Here is a 24,349-nt window from a genome sequence, read left to right on the forward strand (position 1 = left end):
TCTGGGCATTTGCGTTCCATTCCAAGCTAGGAATGGAACACAAATCCCTTTCTGTGCACATCCATAACAATTATGACATAAAACAAAGAATTTAAGGTTGTAATTTTCAAACTGCCAATGGGAGAAATGCTGATCCTAGTGAAATCAATGGCAATGTTTTCTGTTGACATCAACAAGAGCAAGCTTTCATTGATTTCACTGAGGACAGGTATTTACCCTTGTGTCCTAATGTCTTTAAGCAGGGCTGAAAAAATGCTTCAGATTCTTAGGAGCCAGAATCAATTTTTGATGCCAAATTTGCACAAGCGTCAAGATTCTAGGGGACCCTGCAATAAGAAAAACCTTGATAACACCCCTGATCTTGCTGAAATGAGAATCTAAGCCAGGGCTGCTCAACCTAGGCCCCTCAGTTGTTTTTTAAACTACAACTCCTATCATGCCCAGCTACAGTAGCCAATAGCCAGGAATGATGGGAGCATTTGCAGGAGGGTCAAGGTTATGTAGTCCTATCATAGGCTAACAAGCAAAACTGTCTGCTTTCTGTCAGGAATCCTACCTAAATATCTTTGCCTACTAAAGCACTTATCTAATCTAGTCTCCCCCAATGTCTCTTGAAAAGCAACCTGCGAAGTAACCTGCAAAAGACAAAAGCAGCCCATCAGCCATGTATGGCGATTTGCAGGCAGCAAATCCAGGAGAGTTTATTGATTTATCTGGTGGCTTCCAAGTTGTGCAGAGCTGTTCCAACTACCCCACCTTCCTCTTCAATGGAATCCACCTAAATAATAACTGGAGTTTTCAGAATTCCTGGGCAGACTTGCATCTCCAGCTCAGTTCTATCACGTGCTCATTTCACTGTCAATTGATGGGCCTGGTCTACAACATGCTGAAGGGCTCTGACAAATGATATCTGGGAAACTTCCTAACAATCGGTGATAGGTTTGATCATCATATGAAGTCATAGTTTTGTAGATGTGTTCTTTGAAATGGATCTTAGGGAATACTTCTGTGCACCAGGTTGCGTGCAGCCCTGACTCAACTGAAGTAGTTGGCTTAGATCAGTGCTGCTCAGCTTCAGCCCTCCTGCAGATGTCTGATTACAAATCCCAGAATCCATGGCTGTTGACCACTGTGCCTGGCACAGCATCAGACTGGGGCATTATGGGGAAGAAATGATGCTGCCACAAAAAGAGAGGAGTTTTTTTCCTAGTAGGAGCTATCCCCCCCGCCGTCCACAGTGCCCCAGGATCACATTGTTTAGGGAACTTTGAGGGGGGAAATGCCAAGAACAACTCTAGCTGCTATTGCCTGCAGTCACCGCACTTAAATACTTGGGGGGGGGATGCTATTGACACTGCTATGATAAGCCCCCACCCCTGAAATTTTCCAAAAAATTTTGTCTTCCCCCCAGAATGGACAGAATGCCCCCCATTTCCCACCTGCAAAATGGGGCAGCAAATTAGGGGGATTTTCTCTCACCTAATAGGATAGCATATACACACACAGCACCATCAGTGCATGTACACTAATGTTATGAGCCAGAGGAGATCTTGCAGAAAACAAATTGCTTTTAAAATATATATTCACCAAAAAAATAATAAATGCTGAGGCAATACTGTATGAAGCCAGGAGTAGTTTGATGCAAGCCAGGAGTCGTTTGCCCATCATTTAAGTACCTTTGTCTTTGAATTGGGGACCTCCTTCCCAGTGAGGATGTCCAGTGTATGTTCATGGCTATTGAAGTATTTATGTCTGTCATTCACACCTTGCGTTTTTGCTGTGAGGAACACCAGTGTAAAACAGATGTTCTCTTGGCAAACACCATTGCCACTAAATGTGGGGAGCTGGTCTGAGACTGGAACGTTACGTGAAAGTAGCAGGGGGCTTCCCACATTGGGAGTCATGCATGCATTGCTCCTCCTTTAATGTCTAGTTGGAAGCAGAATTTGGACTAGAGTGTGCACTTTTCCTGCAAAGTCACTCCCATTATAATTCATTTTCTTTAATGTGACTACAGGCAAATGCAATTGCTAATGGTCAGACAGAGGCCCTTCAGATCACTGCTTCCAGCACTCATCAGCTGTTCAGTGTCCTTAAATTACTAATCTACGTATTGACTCATTTACAGTGACTGAAAGGGCAGGTATGTCTGGGAGCCAGAGATTGAAAAGATGGTGAGCGAGTTCTAGAAAGCTGCTTTTTAAAACAAAACAAAAAACGCACCCAAAACCCTGAGACGTTAGAGCACAGTGAAATGGTGCATTGCAGAGAATTGGCTGAAAGTGTGTTGGAGTTTCTCTCTCAACATTTTGCCTTGCCCTTTTTTACTTTTTATGCAGCAGGTGTTATTAGCACTCCCCTGTAAGAGACTTTTCTGGAGCTTATAGTCAATCTTAATAATGCCCTAAGCATTCCAGCAGATGCTCAACATGATTCTGCACTCAGTGTGAGCTAAATTGTTGTAGGATAATTTCCATCATATTTTAATTAACAAATGTGAACCATGTTGGAATCAGATTTTTATCATGCCAGTTTTGCAAGCAAAGGTTTTCCCTTAAAAAAGAAAAAAAAAGTATAAGCAACAGTGATGTCCATTTTGATTCTATTCTTCTTCTTTTTTTAACAGTACATGATTGTGGGGGGTGTTTTCAGGTTGCCCAGTCATGTGAACTTCATATCACTCTTAACACAGTCTCTTCACTCAGCAGTCTGCTACTGTGAATTAAAATGTGAGCTGCCAAAATCAGTCTGACTCATAGCCGTGGAACAAAGTTCTCCTTTTTTCCAACAAAATAAAATAAGACATCATCACAGAATATTTCACCTTAGCAGAATTTCTGTGTGTGACTGAAATCCACCATTCTGAATTTATTTAATGTATTTACTTCAACTGCCACAGCTGTCTAGAAGCCTGTCAGGCCTCATCTAAACAAAGCCAGAAGATGAACAAAACAGGTAGACCTATGCTCATTAAATATGAAAGCAAAACCAAATAAACCAACTGTCCTCTGTAGTAAATAAACAAAAAGTAAGATTGTTTAATAAAAAGGGAGATATTTTACCACTGTTTCCTATTTCTCTCTCCCCCTAGGATATTGTAGGCCTATTTAAAGATAGGCCTCGGATTTTCAAACTGAAATTGTTATAGGTAGAGTTCTAGTCACGTGTACCTTAATAGTGCAATCTAGATGGTAGGGGGACGAGGGCTGTCCTGCCCTGCCCTCTGGATCCACCTATCCCACCTCCAGATCTCATCTATACACTTAAACTACAGATTTCAACATGTGTATACTGTTGTGGTAGCAAAGGATGGTTTCTCATTCCACACTCTGGCTGCTTGCTTTAAGCCATAGATGCTCTTTTATAGTTTGCTTTGCACACAAGCCCCTTCTTTGCAGGTACCTCAAAACCTGGTGGCTAATGCATGTAGATGTCTTCCTCAATTTCCCCATGAAAGAAGACAGTCTTTACATCCAAGTGGTCAACTTGCATCTTTCTGGCTGCTGCCACGCTGAGCAGTGTCCTAATTGAAGTGTGTTTCCCAACTCGAATGGTCTCATCGTAGTCCTCACCATAGATTTGGAAATACCCTTTGGCTACTAGTCTGGCCTTGTATCGCTGTACATCCCCTTCTGCATCCTGCTTGACCTTGAAGATCCACTTGCATCCCACAGTCTTTCTTCCGGTGGGTAGTTCTACAAGTCTCCAAGGCTCATTTCTGTGCAGGGAATGAATGCTGCTTTGCTCCATTTCTCAGTTTAATCAGCTGGCATATTTTCTATATCTCGCCATGTGGTGGGCTCTTGTATCACTCCTCCTTTGGTCGTGAGTGAGAGCCTTTTGGGTGGAACCCCTTTGTCGGGTCTCTGTGAGTGCCTCCAGTCTGGTTCAGGCTGTGCAGCCCCTTTTGAATTGGTACTCCCTTCTGAACCTGCTTCTGGTTCTGGCACCGAGTCTTTAGATTCACTATCTGGCTCTTGCCTCATGACATTCCACTCACATGGTTCCTCTTTCACCTGGAACTCTGGTACAATTTCTGGTACATCACCTCTAGTTGACCCTAGTCTCTCATCCAAATACACCACATTGTGAATTCTGACCTCTCCATTTGCAGAATCAAGGATTCTGTATCCTTTTTGGCCAGGCGAATATCCAACCAATACTCCCAGTTAGCATCTGCAGTTGAGTTTGGTTCTCTTGGCATTTCGGACATATGCATACACCTTTGATCCAAACACTCTGACATGGTTTAGAAAGGGTTTGGACCCATGCCATAATTCAAATGGTGTCTTGTCTAATGCTTTGGTTGGCAATCTGTTTTGCAAGTAATTTGCAGTCATCCTTGCTTCTCCCCAGAATTTATTTGCCAAACCAGCATCATGTAACATGCATCTGGTCATTTCTAATAGAGAGCAATTTTTCTCTCTCTACCACACCATTGTGTTCAGTTGTATATGTGGGAATAGGTCAATGTGAAATCCCATGTTCCTTTAGGAATCTTTTCATGTCATTTAACATGTATTCTCCTCCATTGTCTGACCTTAGTCTCTGAGGCTTTCTTCCTAATTTGTTATTGACCAGTGCAATATACTCTTTAAATATTTCAAAAACTTGACTTTTCTCTCTCAGAGGATATACATAAATAAACCTTGAGCAATCATCAAAAAATGTGAATATGTAGTGACTACAGCTGTGGTGGTGCAGCAGGGAAGCAACTTGCCTACAGAGCAAGAGGTTGTTAGTTCAAATCCCTGCCAGTGTGCTTTCCAGACTGTGCCTAGTAAATATATATTTGTAGTCACCTATATTGGGCAGTCGCGATATAGGAAGGTGCTGGAGGTGGGTGCTCACTTTAGAGACAATGGCAAAGGCATCATCTCATACTGCCTGGGAGGAAGGCAATGATAAAGCACTCCTGTATTCTACCAAGAAAACCACATTGCTCTGTGGTCGCCAGGAGCTGACATCGACTCAACGACACAATCTTTCTTTCCTTTATGTAGTGATTGCCACCCATAATGCATTCAAGTGGACCACAGACATCAGAATCTATTAGTTCCCAAAGATCCTGTGATTCTCTCTGTGTATGTCTAGAGAAGCTGATTTTTTCTCATCAAATTGCCTACAATACATTTCAGCTGATCCTCTCCCCATCAAAAAAAATGTGGTTGCATCAGCAATAAGAATAGGGACTTTGTAACTGTTGTCTAAATTAATAAACAGTTCAGGAGAATTGAGAATATTTTGTTTAGCACCGGAATCAAAAATAAAACCGTTTCTTGTATTCATGCTTGCTGCATTGAAATATTTGTCTCTTTGGCTGTCTCCTGTTCTTTAAATCTAGCCTCTCAGTCTGCTTACCAGGAGTTTTAGATGTACCTTAGGAAAGTAGAATGGGGATTGTATATTTGAAATATTTACCTTTTGCTCTTCCCTTATTTTGCAGGAAGGATTCCCCATCGTGTGGGTGAGCATCCTCTGTCTTGTGGGTGGGTGGAGATCAAAGCAGGTTGTGTTCATGTATAACTCCATGTCTCACTGGAATTCCCATGTGTGCATGTTGTGTACTTTCATTGATATAGTGAGGCTATTCACGCAAGCAGCCCCACCCAGTCTTGGGCAGTCCTAACTGGGTATTGACCTATCTGAGGCCGATCCCGGCTCTGCCTTCCCAGGTAGCCTGGGATTTCTACCTGCCCTTTTACCTGAGTAAAAGGGTGCCAGTGTGCCCTTTTACTCAGCTATGGGGTCATGTATATGTTCAGGCTGTATGCAGCCCAAGCAGACAGAGGTGGGCGCTCTAGGCAGTCAGTTAAGGGGGAATCCCTCAACACACCACGCTCATACGGTACATCTAGGGGTACCTGGAGGCCAGGCTTCATTTTCCCAGCCTCATGGTTTGCAATCTTGTCTGAAGGAGCTGCTCAAACATGAGTGGCTCCAGAGGGGTGGCAAGTGCACCCCCAGTGGATCCTCCTCTCTTTCAGAAATCTAATATGTGGGACACAGCTTGCCCACCCATCTGTGCACCCCACCCCTCAAAAAACTGGCTGGTTCTGCTCAAACCAAAGTTTGATGGTTTGGGTGTCATAGTAAACTGTGGTTAAGGTTTTTTGCCAAAATACCAGGGCTCCAGTGAAAAAACACTGGCCTATCCCCTCAAATGGCCTCCCCGCACATGCACAGAGGCTATTTAAGGGGATAGCCCTATGTTTATTTTTGCTAGAGCACTGGTGTTTCTGTGCAAAAACACTGGTGTTCTAGCTAAAAGAACACTGGGCTATCCCTTTAAATGGCCATTGCGTGCTCTGAGGCCATTTCAAGGATTAGCCTGGTGTGGGCAGCCAGACCTCGGGGAGGGATGCTGAGCCCTCTCCACCACTGCCAGCTCTGCAGTTACTGCTCCCAGGAGCATTTCAATGGTGCTGTTGTAGCTCCTGTTTGTAAAAGCAGCAGCCAGCAGGCCGCAGTGGGATGGTGGGTCAAGTTGCCCCTCCCCCATGCTGCAGGCTTTGCAGCATAAAGGTAATTTTCCAGCACCCTAGTGCCTCTTTGTTTTTTAAGAAATGGCTGGAAGGAGACTATCCCCCTCCCCCCATACAGTACAGGTTGAATAGATTCGGATTCAATTAGAATCAAATCAAGTCCGAATCAAATTGGCCTGTTTACTGCTGATTTGATTTGTGTTCAAATCAAAACAGCACATTTTGATTAGAACTTGAATCAAACCATGATTTTTTATTCATGCACATCCCTAACATGGGGCATTTTGCTGGGGAAAGGGGGTGACTAGCAGTCAGCTAGAATGCTATTGCTGTTACCAGCCTGCTCCTGCCTCTGGAAGAAGAAGGAAAAAATCTGTGTCTACCACAATATCAGGTGCCAGATAAAAGGAGGGGGGCCTACCCAACCAAGTGCCACCACTTGCTGGCTGGGCCTAATTCTCCCTGGAAGGGCAGGGCAGTCGTCAGTGTTGGGCTCTCCAGGGTGCTTGGATCCCAGCAGCCGCCTAAGGGTGCCATCATGTATTCACAATCCTCCAGATCATGGTTTTAGGAAATTGCCGGGATGAGGCCAATGTTTGCCTCATGCCCTTGAAAAAACTACAGGACTTTTTTCACCCATAGAGGGATCATTAAGAAACTTAGGAAGTAGCATCAACAACAGCAATAGCAGCAGGGTTCCTTCTCAATGGAATTTAAAGGATAATTTTCTCTGTTGTGCTATTTCTGCTTTCCCAACAACGGATTCTGAATCTTTCACAAGGCACAGTTTCACTGAGGAAAATGTCACTAAAAAAAACAACAGCATGAAAACTACAATCCATCTTTTAAATGGAACATCCTTTATCAGGTGGGTTGCTTTATTTAGAATATTCCCCCAGATATTTCATTTACTCGGATTACTACTTGTAAAGATACCTGCTTCCTTAAGGACAGAGAACTTGGCCTTGGTTCTAACTTAATGAAAGAGCAGTGAGTCAAATTAGATGGCAAGCTGACATTTCATTCTAAAGGTTTGTTTCTCAAAAAGTTGCAGAGCAAAAAGTTTGAGTAGAGATAGTGAGGATTATTTTTATACTCTCTGAATGGATTTTCTTTTAAGCTCTGCATCGTTCCGCATCTATAAAAAAAACTGTCATCTGTACATGGAGGCAGTGGCTTAATCTAAGCAAGATTCATTAAAAAGTCCCCATTAAGCAGATACTCTGAGTTCTTTGATGGATAGATGCAGCACTGTTTTAAAGTGTTCCAAGCCTAGTTTCCTGTGGACATGCTTCCCTCCCACCACAGCATTGAAAGGATAGTTCAAAAAGGGCTATTCTTTCCCTTCTGATATGAATTGGCTATTCAGTGTTTTTATGGGCAATTTTTAAAATGGAGTATCCAAATGCCATATGTCGAGAAATATGTAGTCATTATATTCAGAATATGTTGAAGATAAAGTTCCCATTTCACTAGCTTCCTCAACAGTTATACTTCATTTAGATAGCGGGTTTTCTGCTTGTTATCTAACCCTGTGCTGATCTAGAGGTCACTAAGGCGGAATATGTGAGGCTTAAAATAGAGGAAAATGCTTTCTCAAATTACTGTTATCTTTCCCCCCTTATGCACAGCTGGGGAAAGGAGAGAAGCAGGTGACTGACTACTATATTGACTAGTTTGTAAGCAATAATTCCAGTGGTATGAAAATGTAATCCTATCTTAATTACTTCTAATAAGATACAGTTATTAGATTACTTCTAATAAGATACAAGTTAAACCTGTTTTAAGTCCCATTTGTTTCAATGGAAGATAATTATTAATATTCTGAATCCTCCTGTTGCTTTCACATGTAATGTCAGTGGACGTTTGGGGTACTATTTGGACTTTATAAAACTCCTTAGGGCATAACCAAACAACTAGTTCTGCATTTCATATGGAGTTCCTCCCACTCTTAGGGTTACAGGGTGGCAGGCTACTCCCAAAGCCTTATTTCTCACATTGCACAGCTAACTGTTTGAAAGGATTCATACAAATACAACTCTATTCAACACACGGTAGAAATTTTTCACATTCATTACTGTTAGAACAGCCTCAGCACTTCCACTTTGCACAAGTACAGTGAAAATGTATTTGTCCCACAACAGTGGACATTTTAATAAACAGAAAATAAAGTGGAGGAGGAGAACCAAGACTGTTGCTAATAACAAGAAACTTACTCAGAATATCTGATCTTTGGGAATAAAATATCAAGAAACTGGAAGTGGTGCTTTGAACATTAATAATAAAGATAAAATTATAATAATTCTGGACTAGCCCCATTAATAATGTAGTTGAGTAAAAGGATAGCTAGCTAAATGGAAATATGATAGAAATATAAGACCTGTTCAGACATTACATTGTGCATGCATACCAGTATCTGTACACATGCACATGTGTTTGTGTGAACTACTGCATACACGTTAGTTTTAAAAGTGTCCCTGGGTACAGACCCCTTTAAATGTAGGGTACAGGTAGGATGTACAACTGTACATGCTTTTAATATAATGTTTGAATAATTGTACATGTGTACAGGTCTGTATATGCATACATTATCATCTATCTATCTATCTATCTATCACATTTATAAACCGCTCCATCCAAAGGCTCTGGGTGGTGTATGGACAGATGGTCCATGCAGTGAACATAATGTGTGAGTAGAACCCCGTAGATGAGCAGCTTCCTTCCTTTGGATGGGTGGATTGCCTCCCCAGACGATCATTGGCTGCTGCCGGTAGCTCCAAGGGTCAAGGTGCCAGGATGCATCGCCCTGCGTTGCCCTGCCCCTGGAGCTCCAATAATGTGCCACGTGAGTGTGCTGTGCATTATGAGGATTCCCTGCTCCCCGGAACTGGCCGGGATCCCTGCCGTCTGCCAGCTGTGGCTGCAAACAGTACACACACACACACACACACACGTGCAAAACCAGGCAGGGCTTCCTTAGGTCAGTTTTGCATGTGTGTGTGAATAGCATCCCTGTATGTGTGCAGGGCTTGTTGAAAAAGGAAACTGATCATGTTTAGGTCAGGGTGGGGCCAGCAGGTGAGATCCTGGCCTGCGCTGTATGTGTGTTGAGTCTGCATCACGTGTCATCTGAAAAGGGATTAAGCAAGTTTCAGTGGGATGACTGTGCAATGTCATAATTTCATTAAAGCTTTTTTACCATTTATCTCTGCAACTCATTTCCATAGTATCACACACGCATAACTAATGTGACTGGCTCAAACGTGTTTTAAATGTCATGCACAATGGAAATTAAGCTCTGCTAGTACGGATAGGTTTAAATTTTAAGCGTTCTTCTTGCAGAAGCTCACCAGCACACTTGTACAACTCAGAAATGCCAAGGGAGGGGGGAGAAAACCTTCAAAAGTAACCCCTTAGACCAGAAAAAGTTTGAAAAATTTTAAATGTTTTTTTCTTCTGGCAGGCACACACCTCTTGCAAAACAGAGGGACCCCAATGAAAAATAAAACTTTCCCCCAAATAAACCACTTTAAGCTTTTTTTTTTTTTTTAAAGATTATTAAAAACTCCCTCACATGTTCAAGGAATGCACGTGGAGAAATGAGTCCCTGTGCACTGGCTACACCCCCAAAGGCAGGATGCATTCTGGCCATGCCCCTGATATCCATGCACTATGACAATTACACTGGACTTCCATGCACTGGACATTAGTTTGAAGGCGCTGTACATGGATACAACTTTACACATAGAGGATTCTTCCATGCAGTTGGGACCCATAAGGTAATTAGCATTCCCAAAAATGTGTGGAGGAACACTGCATGCATATTGTTGATGTGCATACAGCCTCTTCACATTGGCCTGGTTTGGATAATAATCCAAACTGCCTGCCCTGAAATGCATGGTGGAGGAGTGTGGCCACTCATATCTCCCCACTCCCCCAGTGTTCTAACCACTGCCTAACCCCTTCACACCGGGCCGGTTCTGAAGATACTCAGCACCACCCATCCTCAATGTATGGGAGAGGTATGTAGGTGCACAGCTCGTTCCTCTACGTGGCACACTAGTGCACACTTCTTAACTGTGTAGTGGTGTGCCAGGTGCGTGTGTGTGTGGGGGGTGGTGGTAATTGTATGCCCATGCTACTCCCCAGCATATTTAGGGCAAGAGGTTAGAGTATCAGTCAGATTGGCCCACTGACATTGAACTTGTGGATGTCTGGCAGCATGGCCAGTATGCAGGGCCTTTTTTCCTCCTCACATATTATCAGAATGTGTGTGTCTGTGTGCGGGGGGCAGAGGGTGAGTGTATGTCTGTATTGTCAGAAGTGAAAACTCCCTTCAGCCATGCCCACATAGGCCTTCCCTCAGGAACCTGGTTTAAATGCCAGAGCTTAGCTTTAGAATACAAACTAATAATAAATAATAGAGTTATTTTCATGCATTTTCCACAAGAGGAATGAGACCCAACCTAGGAATGAAACACTAATGAACAAAGGAAGAAATTATGACTCAAGATAGGTAAAGGATTTGTAAGAGAACACCTAGCTACTTTAAATGAATTTAAGTCTCCCAGGGTGCAGAAAGAATTTGCAGATGTGATATCAAAGCCACTATCTGTAATCTTTGAGAACTCCTAGTATAGGTGAGGTGCCAGCTCAGACATTAGGCCCAAACCAACACGATGAAGTTAAACATAGATCAGTGTAAATTCCTACATCTAAGTAAGAAGAATTGAATACACAAGTGTAGGACAAGGGAGACTTGACTTAACAACAATGCATCTGGAAAAGATCTAGGTGTTTTAGGAGATCACTAAAGGGGACTGCGTTGATGGAGGCATACTGTCCAGATTATGAGAAATAATAGTACCACTCTATTCTGTGTTGCTCAGACCTCACTTGGAATACTGGCCATCATCTACCACAGCCTAATGCAGGCAATGCTGATCCAGCTGCAGTACTTTAGGCTTTCAGCGAAGCCCTGGAAGTCTTGAGCTTCAGTTCAAAAGTGTAAATACTTTGATTAGCACACCTGCACTCTGCCAGCTTGCAGTGAAGTGCCTTCCTGCAAATGCAGAAGGACTGCCTTCCACATTTGCAGCAGAACGCAAATACTTTGAGTAGCACACCTGTACTCCAGAAGCGCTAGTTAGATCAGAAATATGTCACCTGACCATCAATTGATGTGTTTCCAATCTAACTAGTGCTTCTGGTGTGCTACTCAAAGTATTTGTTAGAAACAGGGAAGACAATCAGTGCTTCACTGCAAACCTGCAGTGGCACAGGTAGATCAGCACCATCCACACATAATGCTGCACTGGATGTCAGCCACCGTGTCTAGTTCTGGGCACCACATTTTAAAAAGGACATAGATAAACTGGAATGGTTTCAGAGGAGGTCAACAAAAGTAGTGAAGGGTCTGAAAACCAAGACTTATGAGGAGCAGTTAAAAGATATATGTTTAATTTGGAGACGAGAAGACTAAGGTGAAAGATGATTATTCATATCCTCCTTTAGTCTTCTCTTCTCACAACTAAATATCTGAAGCGCTGTCACATAAAAGATGGAATGGACTTGTTCTCTGTTGCTCCTGAGGGCAGGACTAGAACCAATAATTTGAAAATATAAGCAAGAGGATTCAGGCTAGAGATCACGAGGAGTTTCCTACAGTTTGACAGTGGGATAAGGATGTGTAAAACGGTTTGAATTGAACTGTGTTCAATTCAAACCATCCCAGTTCAACTGGTTTGAGCTCAAACTGGACCAACCCTCCAAACAGGGGGGCCATTCTGAGTTCAAGCTGAACTGGGTTTGGTTTGAACCTCTTTGGCCCAGTTTGACTGGGTCTACATGCATGCAAAGGGGAATCTGGTGAGGATTCCCCTTTACATAGGAATATAGGAAACTGCCATATACTGAGTCAGACCACTGGTCTATCTAGCTCAGTATTGTCTTCACAGACTGGCAGTGGCTTCTCCAAGGTTGCAGGCAGGAATCTTTCTCAGCCCTATCTTGGAGAAGCCGGAGAGGGAACTTGGAACCTTCTGCTCTTCCAAGAGCAGCTTCATCCCCTGAGGGGAATATCTTGCAGTGCTCACACATCAAGTCTCCCATTCATATGCAACCAGGGCAGACCCTGCTTAGCTATGGGGACAAGTCATGTTTGCTACCACAAGACCAGCTCCCCTTTCCTCTCCTTACAAGCAAAGGGGGCAGCCTTATGGGGTTGAAAAGGGAGAGCAGAGGTGTGAGCAGGAGGTCACCTTACGTGTGGTGGCAGTAGGCCGGCATTGGCTCCCCTGGGCCCCACTGACACTCCATCAGTACGGGCCAGCAGAGGCCCAAACCGGTCCCCTGCTGGCTCTCATTGTTGGGGGTGGAGCACTGGTGGGGCCTAGGGGATCCGTTGCTGGCCTGCCACTGCTGAGGCCATGCTGCCCTCAAGGAGCCATGCCATGGCAGCACATAAGGTGACCTCCTGCCCACCCCTCCCTCCCTCTTCTAGGGTTCTCCCCACTTTGCTTATAAAGGGGAATCCTTACCTGATTCCCCTTTGGAAGGATGTAGATCCACCAGGTTAAACCAGGCTGACCCGGTTTGACCCAGTTCTATGCAGAACTGAACCGCTGGCGGCTGGTGAACTGGGCGGTTTGGTTCGAGTTCAATTCGAACTCAAAACAAACCACCTGGGGGATCCGTGCACACCCCTACAGTGGAACAGTCTGCTTTGTGCAGTGGTGAGGTTTCCTTCACAAGAGGTTTGCAAACAGGCTAAACAGTGATCAGTCAGGGATGTTATAGCATTTTCCTGCTATGAGAAGGTGATTAGACAGAAAACCTCCAGGGTACCTTCCTCCTCGAAATGTCTGTTCAGTGAAGAAGAGTACCTTTTCCCGAGTATTCACAAACCATTCCCACAGGTCTGGGATTATAAGCAAAGTTTCCAAGATAGTGGTCATTACTTCCACCCAGCCTTAAGCCCCAGTGTCTCTCATACCATATGACTGTGTTCAGAAAGGGACAAGATATATTTGTGGATGACAGGAATACTTAAGTTGGGCTTCCTGAGCATGTCACATTAGAAGGAAGCTGTGAGTGATTGATAACAGCATAGCAGAAGTGTATGCTTTTAGCATTTTGTGCTCTTAGAATGTTATTTGTTCTAAAGTATCCAGAAATTGCCACTTTCAAAGACAGGATGCCAGCCTGTTAATAAGGGTCTTTGGTCTGATCTAGTAAGGCTATTATTTACAATCTTTTTTTAAAAAAAGTCTCTGTGTGGAAGGATGGAGAAATCCTATTTGTGCCTCCCACAACACTAACCTTGAAATGAAATAATTTGCAATAATAAAAACTACTTAGTCTGAATTAAATTGCACACAAGCCAGTGACTGATAGCAATATGAAACGTAATACTCTGTGGCCTCTGCATAACAAATTAATGTAAAAGAGAAAAGTGTGGTACTAAAACTATTAATACACCAGACTTGCCAGTGTATCTCTAAGGGACTTGAAAAATGCAGAGTTCACAAATATTCCATTCTCCCTAAGCTTATAGGGGAGTATACTTTGAGATATAGGAAACCTTTCATATCAGAAACCTCAGCAATAAGGATACATATAAAAATATTTCAATTGGATAAAAAAGAAGATATATAGGGTAAAAAAAAAATGAATGTCAGGAATATCTTCTAGTAATATTAGATCTTAAAAGCAAAATTTGATCTTAAAAGTCTTAAGCACAAAAGACCTTGGAGGCAAATCTTACTAAAAAAGAACAATCTTTTTTGGAACTATCCAAGTATCCAGTCCTAGAAGTATCAAAGCAAAAGTACACAAGGCTTCTCAGACATATAGAATCTTAATAAAGAGAAGTACTGACGTACGTAGAAATGTATATTTTGGAAAGAAAAAAATTACTAAGCGAAATGAATGCATACCTTACATGCTTCAAGATGAGCCTTAGGGTACATATACTGATAAAATTCTGACATCATCATCATCAATAATAATAATAATAATAATAATAGAAGTTCATTTAAACATTCAAAGGAAGTGAAATCAGTAGCACAGTGTCTCAGTAAACGTGCATAGGATTTCACTTCTCCTTAGGCAGCTGATATCAGGCAGCTGACATTTGTCAGGTGAAGCTTTTCCTACCACATCTTCTGTATTCTGCTTAAGATGAGCCTCATTCTCTTGGAATCCATAATTTTTATGAATCATTCATATTTTGGGAATCCTATCCATCATAAGAACAAATCTTAATGCAGATGGAGTCTGTCTATATCTTTTGTTGCAGTTATTTCTCATAAGAAATAAAATACAATCGGGGTACCTCTTCTGGAGGGCACAAATGTGTGCCTGGAGAAACTATAATCAATCAATCCTGCCTTCAGTTGCAAGAATGTGTTCAGGAACAAAGGCCTTCTAGAGGTAGCTAAGAGCAATATCAGATAACCCCCCCCCCTTTTTTTAAAAGGAAAAGTGAGGATATTGGTTTTTTGTTTTGTTTTGGTAGAAAAATAAATGCTTAGTGTTATTTGTTTGTGCTGTCCACTCTGCAAACTGCAAACTAATATTACTATAGGCCGCCTCCAGATGCAGCTTAAATTGTGGGTCCAATGGACCCACAGTTTGCCTGCCAGTCCCTTGACACGATTGTGATCTGCAGTCTGGGAGACTCCAATGGGGGAGGAACTGGCAGCAAGTGTTTCCTCTTATCCTTGAAGGAAAGCCACACCAAACAATACAACTGGATAAAAAAGAAGGATCTCCAGATATATAGGGTAAAAAAAAAAAAGAAGAAGAATGTCAGGAATATCTTCTAGTAATATTAGATCTTAAAAGCAAGATTTGATCTTAAAAGTCTTATGCACGAAAGACCTTGGAGGCAAATCATACTAAAAAAGAACAATCTTTTTTGGAACTACCCAAAAAGGTATCCAGTCCTAGAAGTATCAAAGCAAAAGTACACAAGGCTTCTAAGACGGATATAATCTTAATAAAAAGAAGTACTGACATATGTAGAAATGATAAATATTTTAAATAAATAAATAAATAAATAATAAAGTCATACCAACTTTCAGACACAGGTGTTACATGCAGCTTTGCCCCAATAAGGTCCCTGTTATGTTACGAATGTCATGTTGGATATTCTTTTGCCTTCATCATAACACTGATGACTTCACATGACTTGTTAGGAAAGGTGCCCCCATATTCTAGAATTATTTCCTTCATCTTTGAAACATTGGTGAACACTCTGTGATGAGCAGCAGTGAAACCTGAGGAGAGTTTCTTTGGCAGGTGGAGCAAAAATGGGTATGCCTGATCAGGGCCTGGATTTTTAAAAAAAACAGCTACAACAACAAAAGTATTGTGCCCATCCCAGATTGCTCCTTGAGCGTGTGCTACAGAAGAACATTGGTGCAGCAGTGCCAATGGCTGTGCTCCGGAGGGCTTTAATTGAATGCTGGGTCCGAAGGTTCCTCCTTCATCAGCTCAGGGCAAACACAGTGCCAAGGTCTTAGCATCAAAGCAAAGGAACAAGCTATAAGATTTACAGATAAGACTTAATGCTCTGTAATCTCTTTCATAATATTTGGAACTACAACTCAATGAGCAAGCAATGTAAGCCTCTGTTTTTCAAACCGGGGAAATATTACAAACTAGCTTAACTCATGCAGAGCATCTGTGCGCTAGTACTTGATTGTTCCCCTCACCCCCTGCCACAGCCCCTCTCACCTCAGAGATCTCTCCACCATCATCTGAGCCACACTCCTGCTCCTCCTCCTCCATCAGTTGCTTCCATCTCCCTCACCCCTCTTGGTCACTCCTCCATCCCTTTTGGTCACCATTCTATCCCCCTCATCTCTCTTGGATGCAGCTGCAGCGTTGCTGGTGCCTATTGGCCAAGCTGCAGCCCCCTATCCCCAGAGACCTCCCCACCCTCACTCGAGCCCCGCTCCTGCTCCTCCCTACAGGAGCAGCAGCAGTGGTGGTTGACTAGGCCCTTCCTTGCTGCCGCCACTGCCATGGTCACTCATTCCCCACAGACCACTGACAGGCCCAGCCTGTCCCATGCCTGCCTGCCACCAGTGGTCTCAGTAGTTTCAAACAGCAGCAATGATTTATTGGGCCCTTCCTTGCTGCCAATAGGCCACTTATTCCCCTCAGGCTACTGACAGGCTTGGGCCCATCTCTCGCCCTTCCTTCTTTCGCTCTTCTCCTCCCTTCTTTTTCTCTCTTTCTCTCTCCTCCTCTTGCTGTTTCCCTCTGTCTTTCTTCTCCTCCCTTCTTCCCTCTCTCTCACTTCTCTCCCCATTCCTGAGTTAACAGATCTTGTTCATCTTGTTTCCTCATCTAATTCACACAGTGGCAGCCTCCTTCTCCTGAAGGGGCTCTTCCCTCCCTCTCAACTCCTCTCTTCACAACCCCCTGCCCATTATCCTTTTATATATATAGATTCCTCTCCTCTAAAATCAAGAACATCTTCCAACCAGTAACAGTTGCATTCCAACTAACCTTAACTATCACAGACTCCTCCTCCCTATCTGCATATGGAATCCCCACTGCCCAATCACCACGGTGCCACAGGCTCCTCCTCCCTATCTGCATATGGAATCCCCACTGCCCAGTCACCATGGTGCTTCTGCTTGCAAACTCTCGCAAGAGCTGCCATGCACGGTATTAGCCATGGGGTTGAGAATTATATATATATTTGGACTGTTAAGCTAGATGAGAATTTGAGGCATTGTTTTTGTAGTGGTTCTGTTATCCTTCAGGAGGTGCTGCTAGGGAATTACTGTTCATCCCCCTGAGAATTCAGTAATCCAATAAACTTCTGTTGAAGATGAGAGTTAAGATGCTTTTGATTTTCACTCATGCTCTGAAAAGCATGGGAAATTGCAAGTTAAGGTGCCCATCCTAATGCCCACTCCATATAAGATGTAAAGACTTTGTAAAATGTTTTTAATTTTATTAATGATTAACTTCAATCCCTAAGTTATTTAAATATTTTTAATTGGAGGTTAACAGATTAAATCAAAATGAGAGTAGATAGAACAGGGTGATATGTTAGAGAGTTGGAATCCTGGTTGATATATAAGACATATAGGAAATGTGAGTTGCTGCATTTGTGTAATTTTCTTTCTATTTTTCTTTCTTTCTCTTGTGTAATTTACTTTCTTAAATAAAATTTTTTTTAAAAAAAAAGACTTTGTGAAATCTCATATATTGTGCTGATTTTACAAATGAGGCAAATAGGTAAGCATATAAGAACATCCCTGCTGGATGAGGCCCAAGGCCCATCTAGTCCAGCATCCCGTTTCACACAGTGGCCCACCAGATGCCACTGGAAGACTACAGGCAGGAGTTGAGGGCATGCCCTCTCTCTTGCTGTTACTCCCCTGCAACTGGTACTCAGAGAACTGCTTTTGAGGCTGGCCTATAGCCCTCCAACTAGAAGCTGTTGATAGACCTCTCCTCCATGAAGTTATCCAAACCCGTCTTAAATCCATCCAGGTTGTTGGCTGTCACCACATCTTGTGGCAGAGAGTTCCACAAGTGGATCACGCGTTGTGTGAAAAAGTACTTCTGTTTGTTGGTCCTAGACCTCCTGGCAATCAATTTCATGGAGTGACCCCTGGTTCTAGTGTTGTGTGAGAGGGAGAAGAATTTTTTTAGATGTGGTGACCAGAATTGTACGCAGTACTCCAGGTGTGGTCGCACCATAGTTTTGTATAAGGGCATTATAATATTAGCCGTTTTCTTTTCAATCCCATTCCTAATGATACCTAGCATGGAACTGGCCTTTTCCGCAGCTGCTGCACATTGAGTTAACACTTTCAACGAACTGTTCACCATGATCCCTCTCCTGGTCAATCACTGACAGCTGGTCCCTCTCCTGATTAGTCACAGCCAGTCCCATCAACATATACTTGAAGCTGGGGTTTTTAATCCCAATGTGCATCACTTTACACTTGCCAACACTGAACTGCATTTGCCATTTTGTTGCCCACTCATCCAGTTTGGAGAGATCCTTTTGGAGCTTCCCGCAATCCATTTTGGATTTCACTACCCAGAAAAGTTTGGTATCATCTGCAAATTTGGCCACCTCGCTGCTTACTCCTACTTCTAGATCATTTATGAATAAATTAAAGAGCACCGGTCCCAGTACAGATCCCTGGGGGACCCCACTTCTTACTTCCCTCCATTGTGAAAACTCTCAATTAATCCCTACCCTCTGTTTCCTGTCCTTCAACCAGCTAGCAGTCCACACATTTACTTGTCCCCTTATCCCATGACTGCTAAGTTTTCTCAGGAGTCTTTGATCAGGAACTTTGTCAAAAACTTTTTGGAAGTCCAAGTATACTATGTCAACTGGATCACCTTGATCCATACACTTGCTGACACTCTCAAAGAACTCAAAAAGGTTTGTGAGGCAAGATTTACCTTTGCAGAAGCCATGCTGGTTCTCTCCCAGCAGGGCCTGTTTTTCTATGTGCTTTATAATTTTATTCTTGAGGATGCTTTCCATCAATTTGCCTGGAATGGATGTTTAGCTAAACGGCCTGCAATTTCCCTGATTGCCCCTGGATCCCTTTTTGAAAACAGATGTTACATTTGCTACTTTCTGGTCCTGGAAACCACCTCCTGGCAGATTTCCTGCATCTAATGTATTTAAAGAAGTTTTTGTTATTCCCCTTGATGCTTTTAGTTAAATTTTCCTCAAACTCTCTTTTCGCCTCCCTTATTGTCACCTTGCATTTCTTTTGCCAGAGATTGTGTTCCTTTCTGTTTTCTTCATTTGGACACGCCTTCCAATTTCAGAAGTCTTCTTCCCGTTTATGGCTTTCTTGACTTTACCTGTTAGCCATGCTGGCATCCTCCTGTAACATTTGGGGAAACCACTGTGCCTTGTCGAAATGCATCAGGCAGAAATTCATCAATACCATATCTAGAAAGTGATTGGGGAAACTGCACCTGTTGAATTTCTGCCTGGATGCATCCCTCCTTAGCTCAGTGTTAAGTGTGTGGGTGAATGAAATCTAATTTCTAAATTACTTAAAGTAGTCCCATTGAAATTAAAAATACAAGTTAGACAATGCCTAACTTGTCCTTTTAATTTCAATGGAATTACTTTGAGTAATTGTCCATGTCAGCCAATGAATTCCTATTTCAGAAGAACCCTCTGAGTATATAGCCCTCTGTTAGATGAGGAGTGAGTTGTATTTTTGTTTGGATCCAATGGGTTGCCATAGAAGAGAGAATTCTGAGGAAAGAGATCTTGAAAGGAAGCGGGATTCTGGAGGAATTCTGATTGAAACAGGGAGAAGGGACTGGGAGACTGGAAGGGGAGGAGAGTGGCAGTTTCCTGCTCACAAGCAGCATTCATCCAGCTCTAGGGCCAGCATTAGCAGCCTGGGGCCTGGAATGGCAGACAACCCTGCGTATCTGCTTCCTTACCAATTTTGTGGAGAACGAAACCTTGTGAGATGCCTTCTTCAGGTTTGACTTGGTTCTATCCTCCTGAGGGAACTAGGGTTGTGTGTTTGTGTGTGTGATGAATAAATGCAGGATCTCCCTGCTAAGCACTTGTAGAGTTCCACCCTCATTTTACTGAACTTTCCCCGCCAAATAATAACCTAATAACCCATATTTTCCCCCATGTCTTTTCTTCCCCCACCAAAAAAGTGAGGGGAGTTGCTCCTCACTCTTTCCGTCTGCACCCCTGAATAAATGTGCATAATTAATTCAAATTGATTTGTAAGCATTAGTCTTTAAAAGTGTATGATTTCATTGCCTCTGAACTCATTTCTGCAGAGGCGCTCTTAGCCACAGACCTTGGAGATCTGGTCCGTGGCCTCATGTCTCAGGAGGGGGGCCTCCCCAGAGCCCCACTGCTGGTGGTGGTGGGTTGGGGCACTGCTGCAGTGGTGGTGGGGGGGCAAGGAGAAAGGCACGTCTTTTACGTTAAAAAAACCCGCCACTGCACAGCAGTGGCAGTACTTGCAGGGAGGGTGGGGGGTGAGGAGGGGAGAGTTCCCCTTTACCTAAACATTTTCCTTGACTCAGGGCGGGTGGATGGGGTGTGGCGGTGGCTGAAGGGAGGGTGGGGGGCAAGGAGGTAAGAGCTCCCCCTTTTACTGGGGTGTGTGTGTGATCTCCTTCCAGCTCCACTCCCTCCTCCCAAGTGACTGCACATGCCTCTTGCATTTCTGCTTCCTCCATGTGGATGAAGGTCGGAAACAGGCTGCACAGCAGAGAGGCTTGTGCGGTCACTTGGAAGGAGGGAGGGGAACTGGAAGGAGCTCACCACCTCTGGTAAAAGGGAGCTCTTTCCTCCTCGTCCTCACCCTCCCTGCAGCTGCCAGTGCCGTGTCCCATCCTACCCTCTCTGGGTCAAGGAAAAATATTTAGGTAAAGGGGAACTCTCCCCTCCTCGCCCCCCACCCTTCCAAGTACTGCGACCACCATACAGCACCATTTTTTTTTAATGTGAAAGGGGAGACTTTCTCCTTGCCCCCCACCCTTGCTGCAGCCACACCCCATCCCACTGCCAGCAGTGGCAGGGCTCTGGGGAGGATCCCCCAAACGTTTGGAGGCCTCCCAGAGGCAGGAGCACTGGCAGCAGGTTTTTTTTAAAATTTAAGGGGTGACCTCGTGAAGTGGGGGGCCCTCCGAAGCCCTTCAGGTCCAGGTTGATTTTGAACCTAGGTGCGCCACTGCATTTTTGTGAGGCCTGTGGAGTATGAACTCTGGGAGAAATAGGAGAAGGATAAAACAGTGTGCAATGATACTTTAAGCAGGATTAAGAAACATGTCATGTATCTGAAGTGAAGATTCCCTAGAGAATGTGGCAGTTTGATCAGAATATGCTGCGGTAGTGTTGCCTAGAGATGTGCATTCCAGTGGCCCTTGACTGAGCTCTTTTCAAACTAGGCCCTGCCCAAGAGATTTTGCTGCCTGAAGCAGAGCACCAAATGGCACCCTCTTCCTTTATTTCACTTTCTCTTTCTTGCTTTTAAAATCACGCACCCAACCTCCTTCCTTCCCTTCCTTCCTTCAAATCTTGCTGTTAACAAAGGCAAGAGCTGGGATTTGTTTTTCTATATTCCTTTATTTCTGCTTAGGGGAGGAAATATGAAATTCAGGACTTTAATATGTTTCTCTCTCTCTCTCTCTCAATGCATATTAAGGAAGTTCAGTTACAAGTGAATAATAAGTAAACAAGTGTGGCAAATATTCCCAAGTGCTCACTTTACTCTGCTTCAAGGAGTAGTTAGATTGTCTCCTGGCCTCTGGCTAGCTCAGTCACTGTTCAGCAGGGCCCTCCTTAGGGTGGCAACTGAGCCTGGCACTGGCGCAGGCCCCGCTCTGGTCTGGGCACACTGCAGTGCAGCCGGCCCTCCTCTCTTCCCCCAGTCCCAGCCACTTATCTTTCCCCGCAGCCCAGCTGGAGCCCATCTTCTCTGTCTGGGTGAAGCTTGAAAGGCTCCCAGACAAACTGCAAGAGCAACTTCTCTCTCCGCCTCTCAGCTGTTCGGCGGGTGGGCAGGGCTTCCAGAGAGGCCTCCATGCAGGCCTCTCTGAAGCCTGAAGCTCAGGAAGGAAGGGAGGAGGAAGGCAGGCCGGCAAGCAGGGTGTCCAGCGCTGGCTGCCCTTGCCCACCACAGCTCTCTGCAGACCCTCTGCCCAGCCCTGCCCAGCCTTTGCCTGCTTAGTAATGGAGGTATGGTGTGGTTTCCTTTTTGCGGTTATTCGCCGCTCCCCTTGAATATTTAGGGATTGGCTTGCAGTAGGACTTTGGTATTGAGGGCAGGGTGGGAGGGTGGTATGTAGGGCAGGGTGGGAGGAATAGGTATATTTAAATTGAAGTGGATCAGACAAATTGTTGGTTTTTAATTTATTTTATTTTATTTTAAAAAACCATTTAAAAAGTCCTATAAATGGCTTGTTTCATGGCAGAAAATTACAAAAATGTCTGGAACTGAAGCCCCCCTTAAACCAACATTCCACCCCCATATAGAAGAATCTGCCCTTTGTCTTCATAAGAAAGGGTAAAACACCCCGCTTTCTGCCCCAGCCTTTAGATCACCTGGAATGACTTGGCTTAGGGCTTTGTTATTGAGCAGAGATGTAGGGCAGGGTGGGAGGAAAAGGTATATTTAAACTGAAGTGGACTGGGCAAATTGTTGGTTTCTAATACACACATACGCACACACACACACACACACACACACACACACCAAAAAGTCCCATATGTAGCTTGTTTCATGGTAGAAAATAACAAAAACTTCTGAAACAAACAATACAGAATACATATTTATTTATAAATGCACTATGCTCAAGTTGATTTGCAACCCAGAAGGTTTGAGTGAGAACTGTGAAGCATGTGTTGTGCTTTTTATTGTTATTTCTTTAGAAATGTACTATATGTCCAAGCTGGTTGTACATGTCCAAAAACCTCACTCACACTACTTACACTGCATGTCATCAATCAGTATGATTCTGTAATGATATGAAATGTTAAGGAGGCCCCACACATGCTTATTCGCCCCTAGCCCTGCACCCCACCACCCCAAGGACGACCCTGCTGTTCAGCTTCCTGATCATATGGTGCTGTTCTAAGAGGCAAATAATTATTAACAAGAGATTACAGCTATGAGAGTTAGGGGATATAATATCTGTGAATAATTCTTCCAGTGAAGGGTAATATGTAAATGAACCCAAAGTGGGTCCCCCCACCCTCTACAAATAGATATTTTTGGCAATAATCCAAGAAAACATGTGCACATGAAGGATTCTACCTCCATTTTTCACTGTAGCTTTTCTCAGTAATGAATTACTGTATCACTTTTAATATAGCAGGGGACATTTGAAAAGCAATTTGTGGTTCATGGCTTGGATCTGCAAATTGAAACTGAGATGAAATTTTGAATACATATCTCCACCTCCTTTGATCATAGCCTTGGTTTGCAGTCACAATGGCAGGACATTTTAACTGAAAAGAAATCTGACATGTGCAAATTATCAGTGAATAACAGTGCATTACAATGGAAAGGTTTGTACTCAGTTTGCTTGAAATATACATACATAAGCCAAGATCCCAAAATGGATGAGTGTAAACCACTTCCGTGTCTGCAAGGGATTTTGCCCATTTTTGCTCCTGTCTACAGCCCTTGCACTGGTTTGGCTGCTGCACCAGAGGATCCTCCAACTCCCATGAATGGCTTTTAGGGGAGCGTATGGATTGGGGCTACTACTGAGCGTGGCGGCCCAAAATGTCTCAGTTTACAGCTTCTATAAACCACCTTTTGATCCTGTGGATTGTGGATGTGTACAAACAGCTTGTGCATCTGCGGGCAGGGCAGGATCATCTAATTTATACGGGTTGGTGTCTGAACCTGACTGTGTTCCAAATACTGAAGTGTCAATGTTACAGGACAGCATCCTGCTGCTGGGTCAACCATGAGATCTACAGGCTGTATCCATCCTTCCTATCTTTTTCTCCAAGAGCAAACATCTCCTGAGACAACATGGAGTATGACATATACAGCCCATGTGCCCTAATGCAATTACCTTAGTTAAAGTTAGGGAGATGTCTAAATTAAGCATATGATTTTCAGCTACACATATAGGAAGAAAAGAAGAAAAGATGATCCTGGTTGAGACTCATCTCAGACTTTTTCTGGAATAGGTTAAAGGCAGTCTTAAAAGAATTGTAATGACAAAGACTTCCCTGAAAATAGTTTTAGCTTGTTTCAGTTGAGATGCACTAATAAAAGAATCCTAATGGCTAAACCTTTAACTACTCTCCAGGATGAATCATCGGTCTATATGGATATATAGCTACAGGATGGGCC

At 43.5% G+C, this 24,349-nt stretch overlaps 1 protein-coding gene across 5 annotated transcripts in view; it reads left to right on the forward strand.

Annotated features, from left to right (window-relative positions):
• Nucleotides 1–24,349, forward strand: part of XIRP2 (xin actin binding repeat containing 2) — a 219,291-nt gene that overhangs the window by 68,725 nt on the left and 126,217 nt on the right. The window contains exon 1 of one of the 5 annotated variants that reach the window (XM_053264609.1): nt 19,803–19,991. The exons of 3 other annotated variants lie outside the window; for them this stretch is intronic. In XM_053264609.1, coding sequence (XP_053120584.1) covers nt 19,917–19,991 — 75 coding nt within the window. In that variant the 5' untranslated portion in view covers nt 19,803–19,916. Of the gene's footprint in view, nt 1–19,802; nt 19,992–22,072; nt 22,216–24,349 lie in introns of those variants that run through there. One more of the 5 variants, XM_053264623.1, reaches the window with a different exon arrangement.

The sequence above is a fragment of the Hemicordylus capensis genome, chromosome 1 (assembly GCF_027244095.1).
Source record: "Hemicordylus capensis ecotype Gifberg chromosome 1, rHemCap1.1.pri, whole genome shotgun sequence".
Taxonomy (NCBI): Eukaryota; Metazoa; Chordata; class Lepidosauria; order Squamata; family Cordylidae; genus Hemicordylus; species Hemicordylus capensis.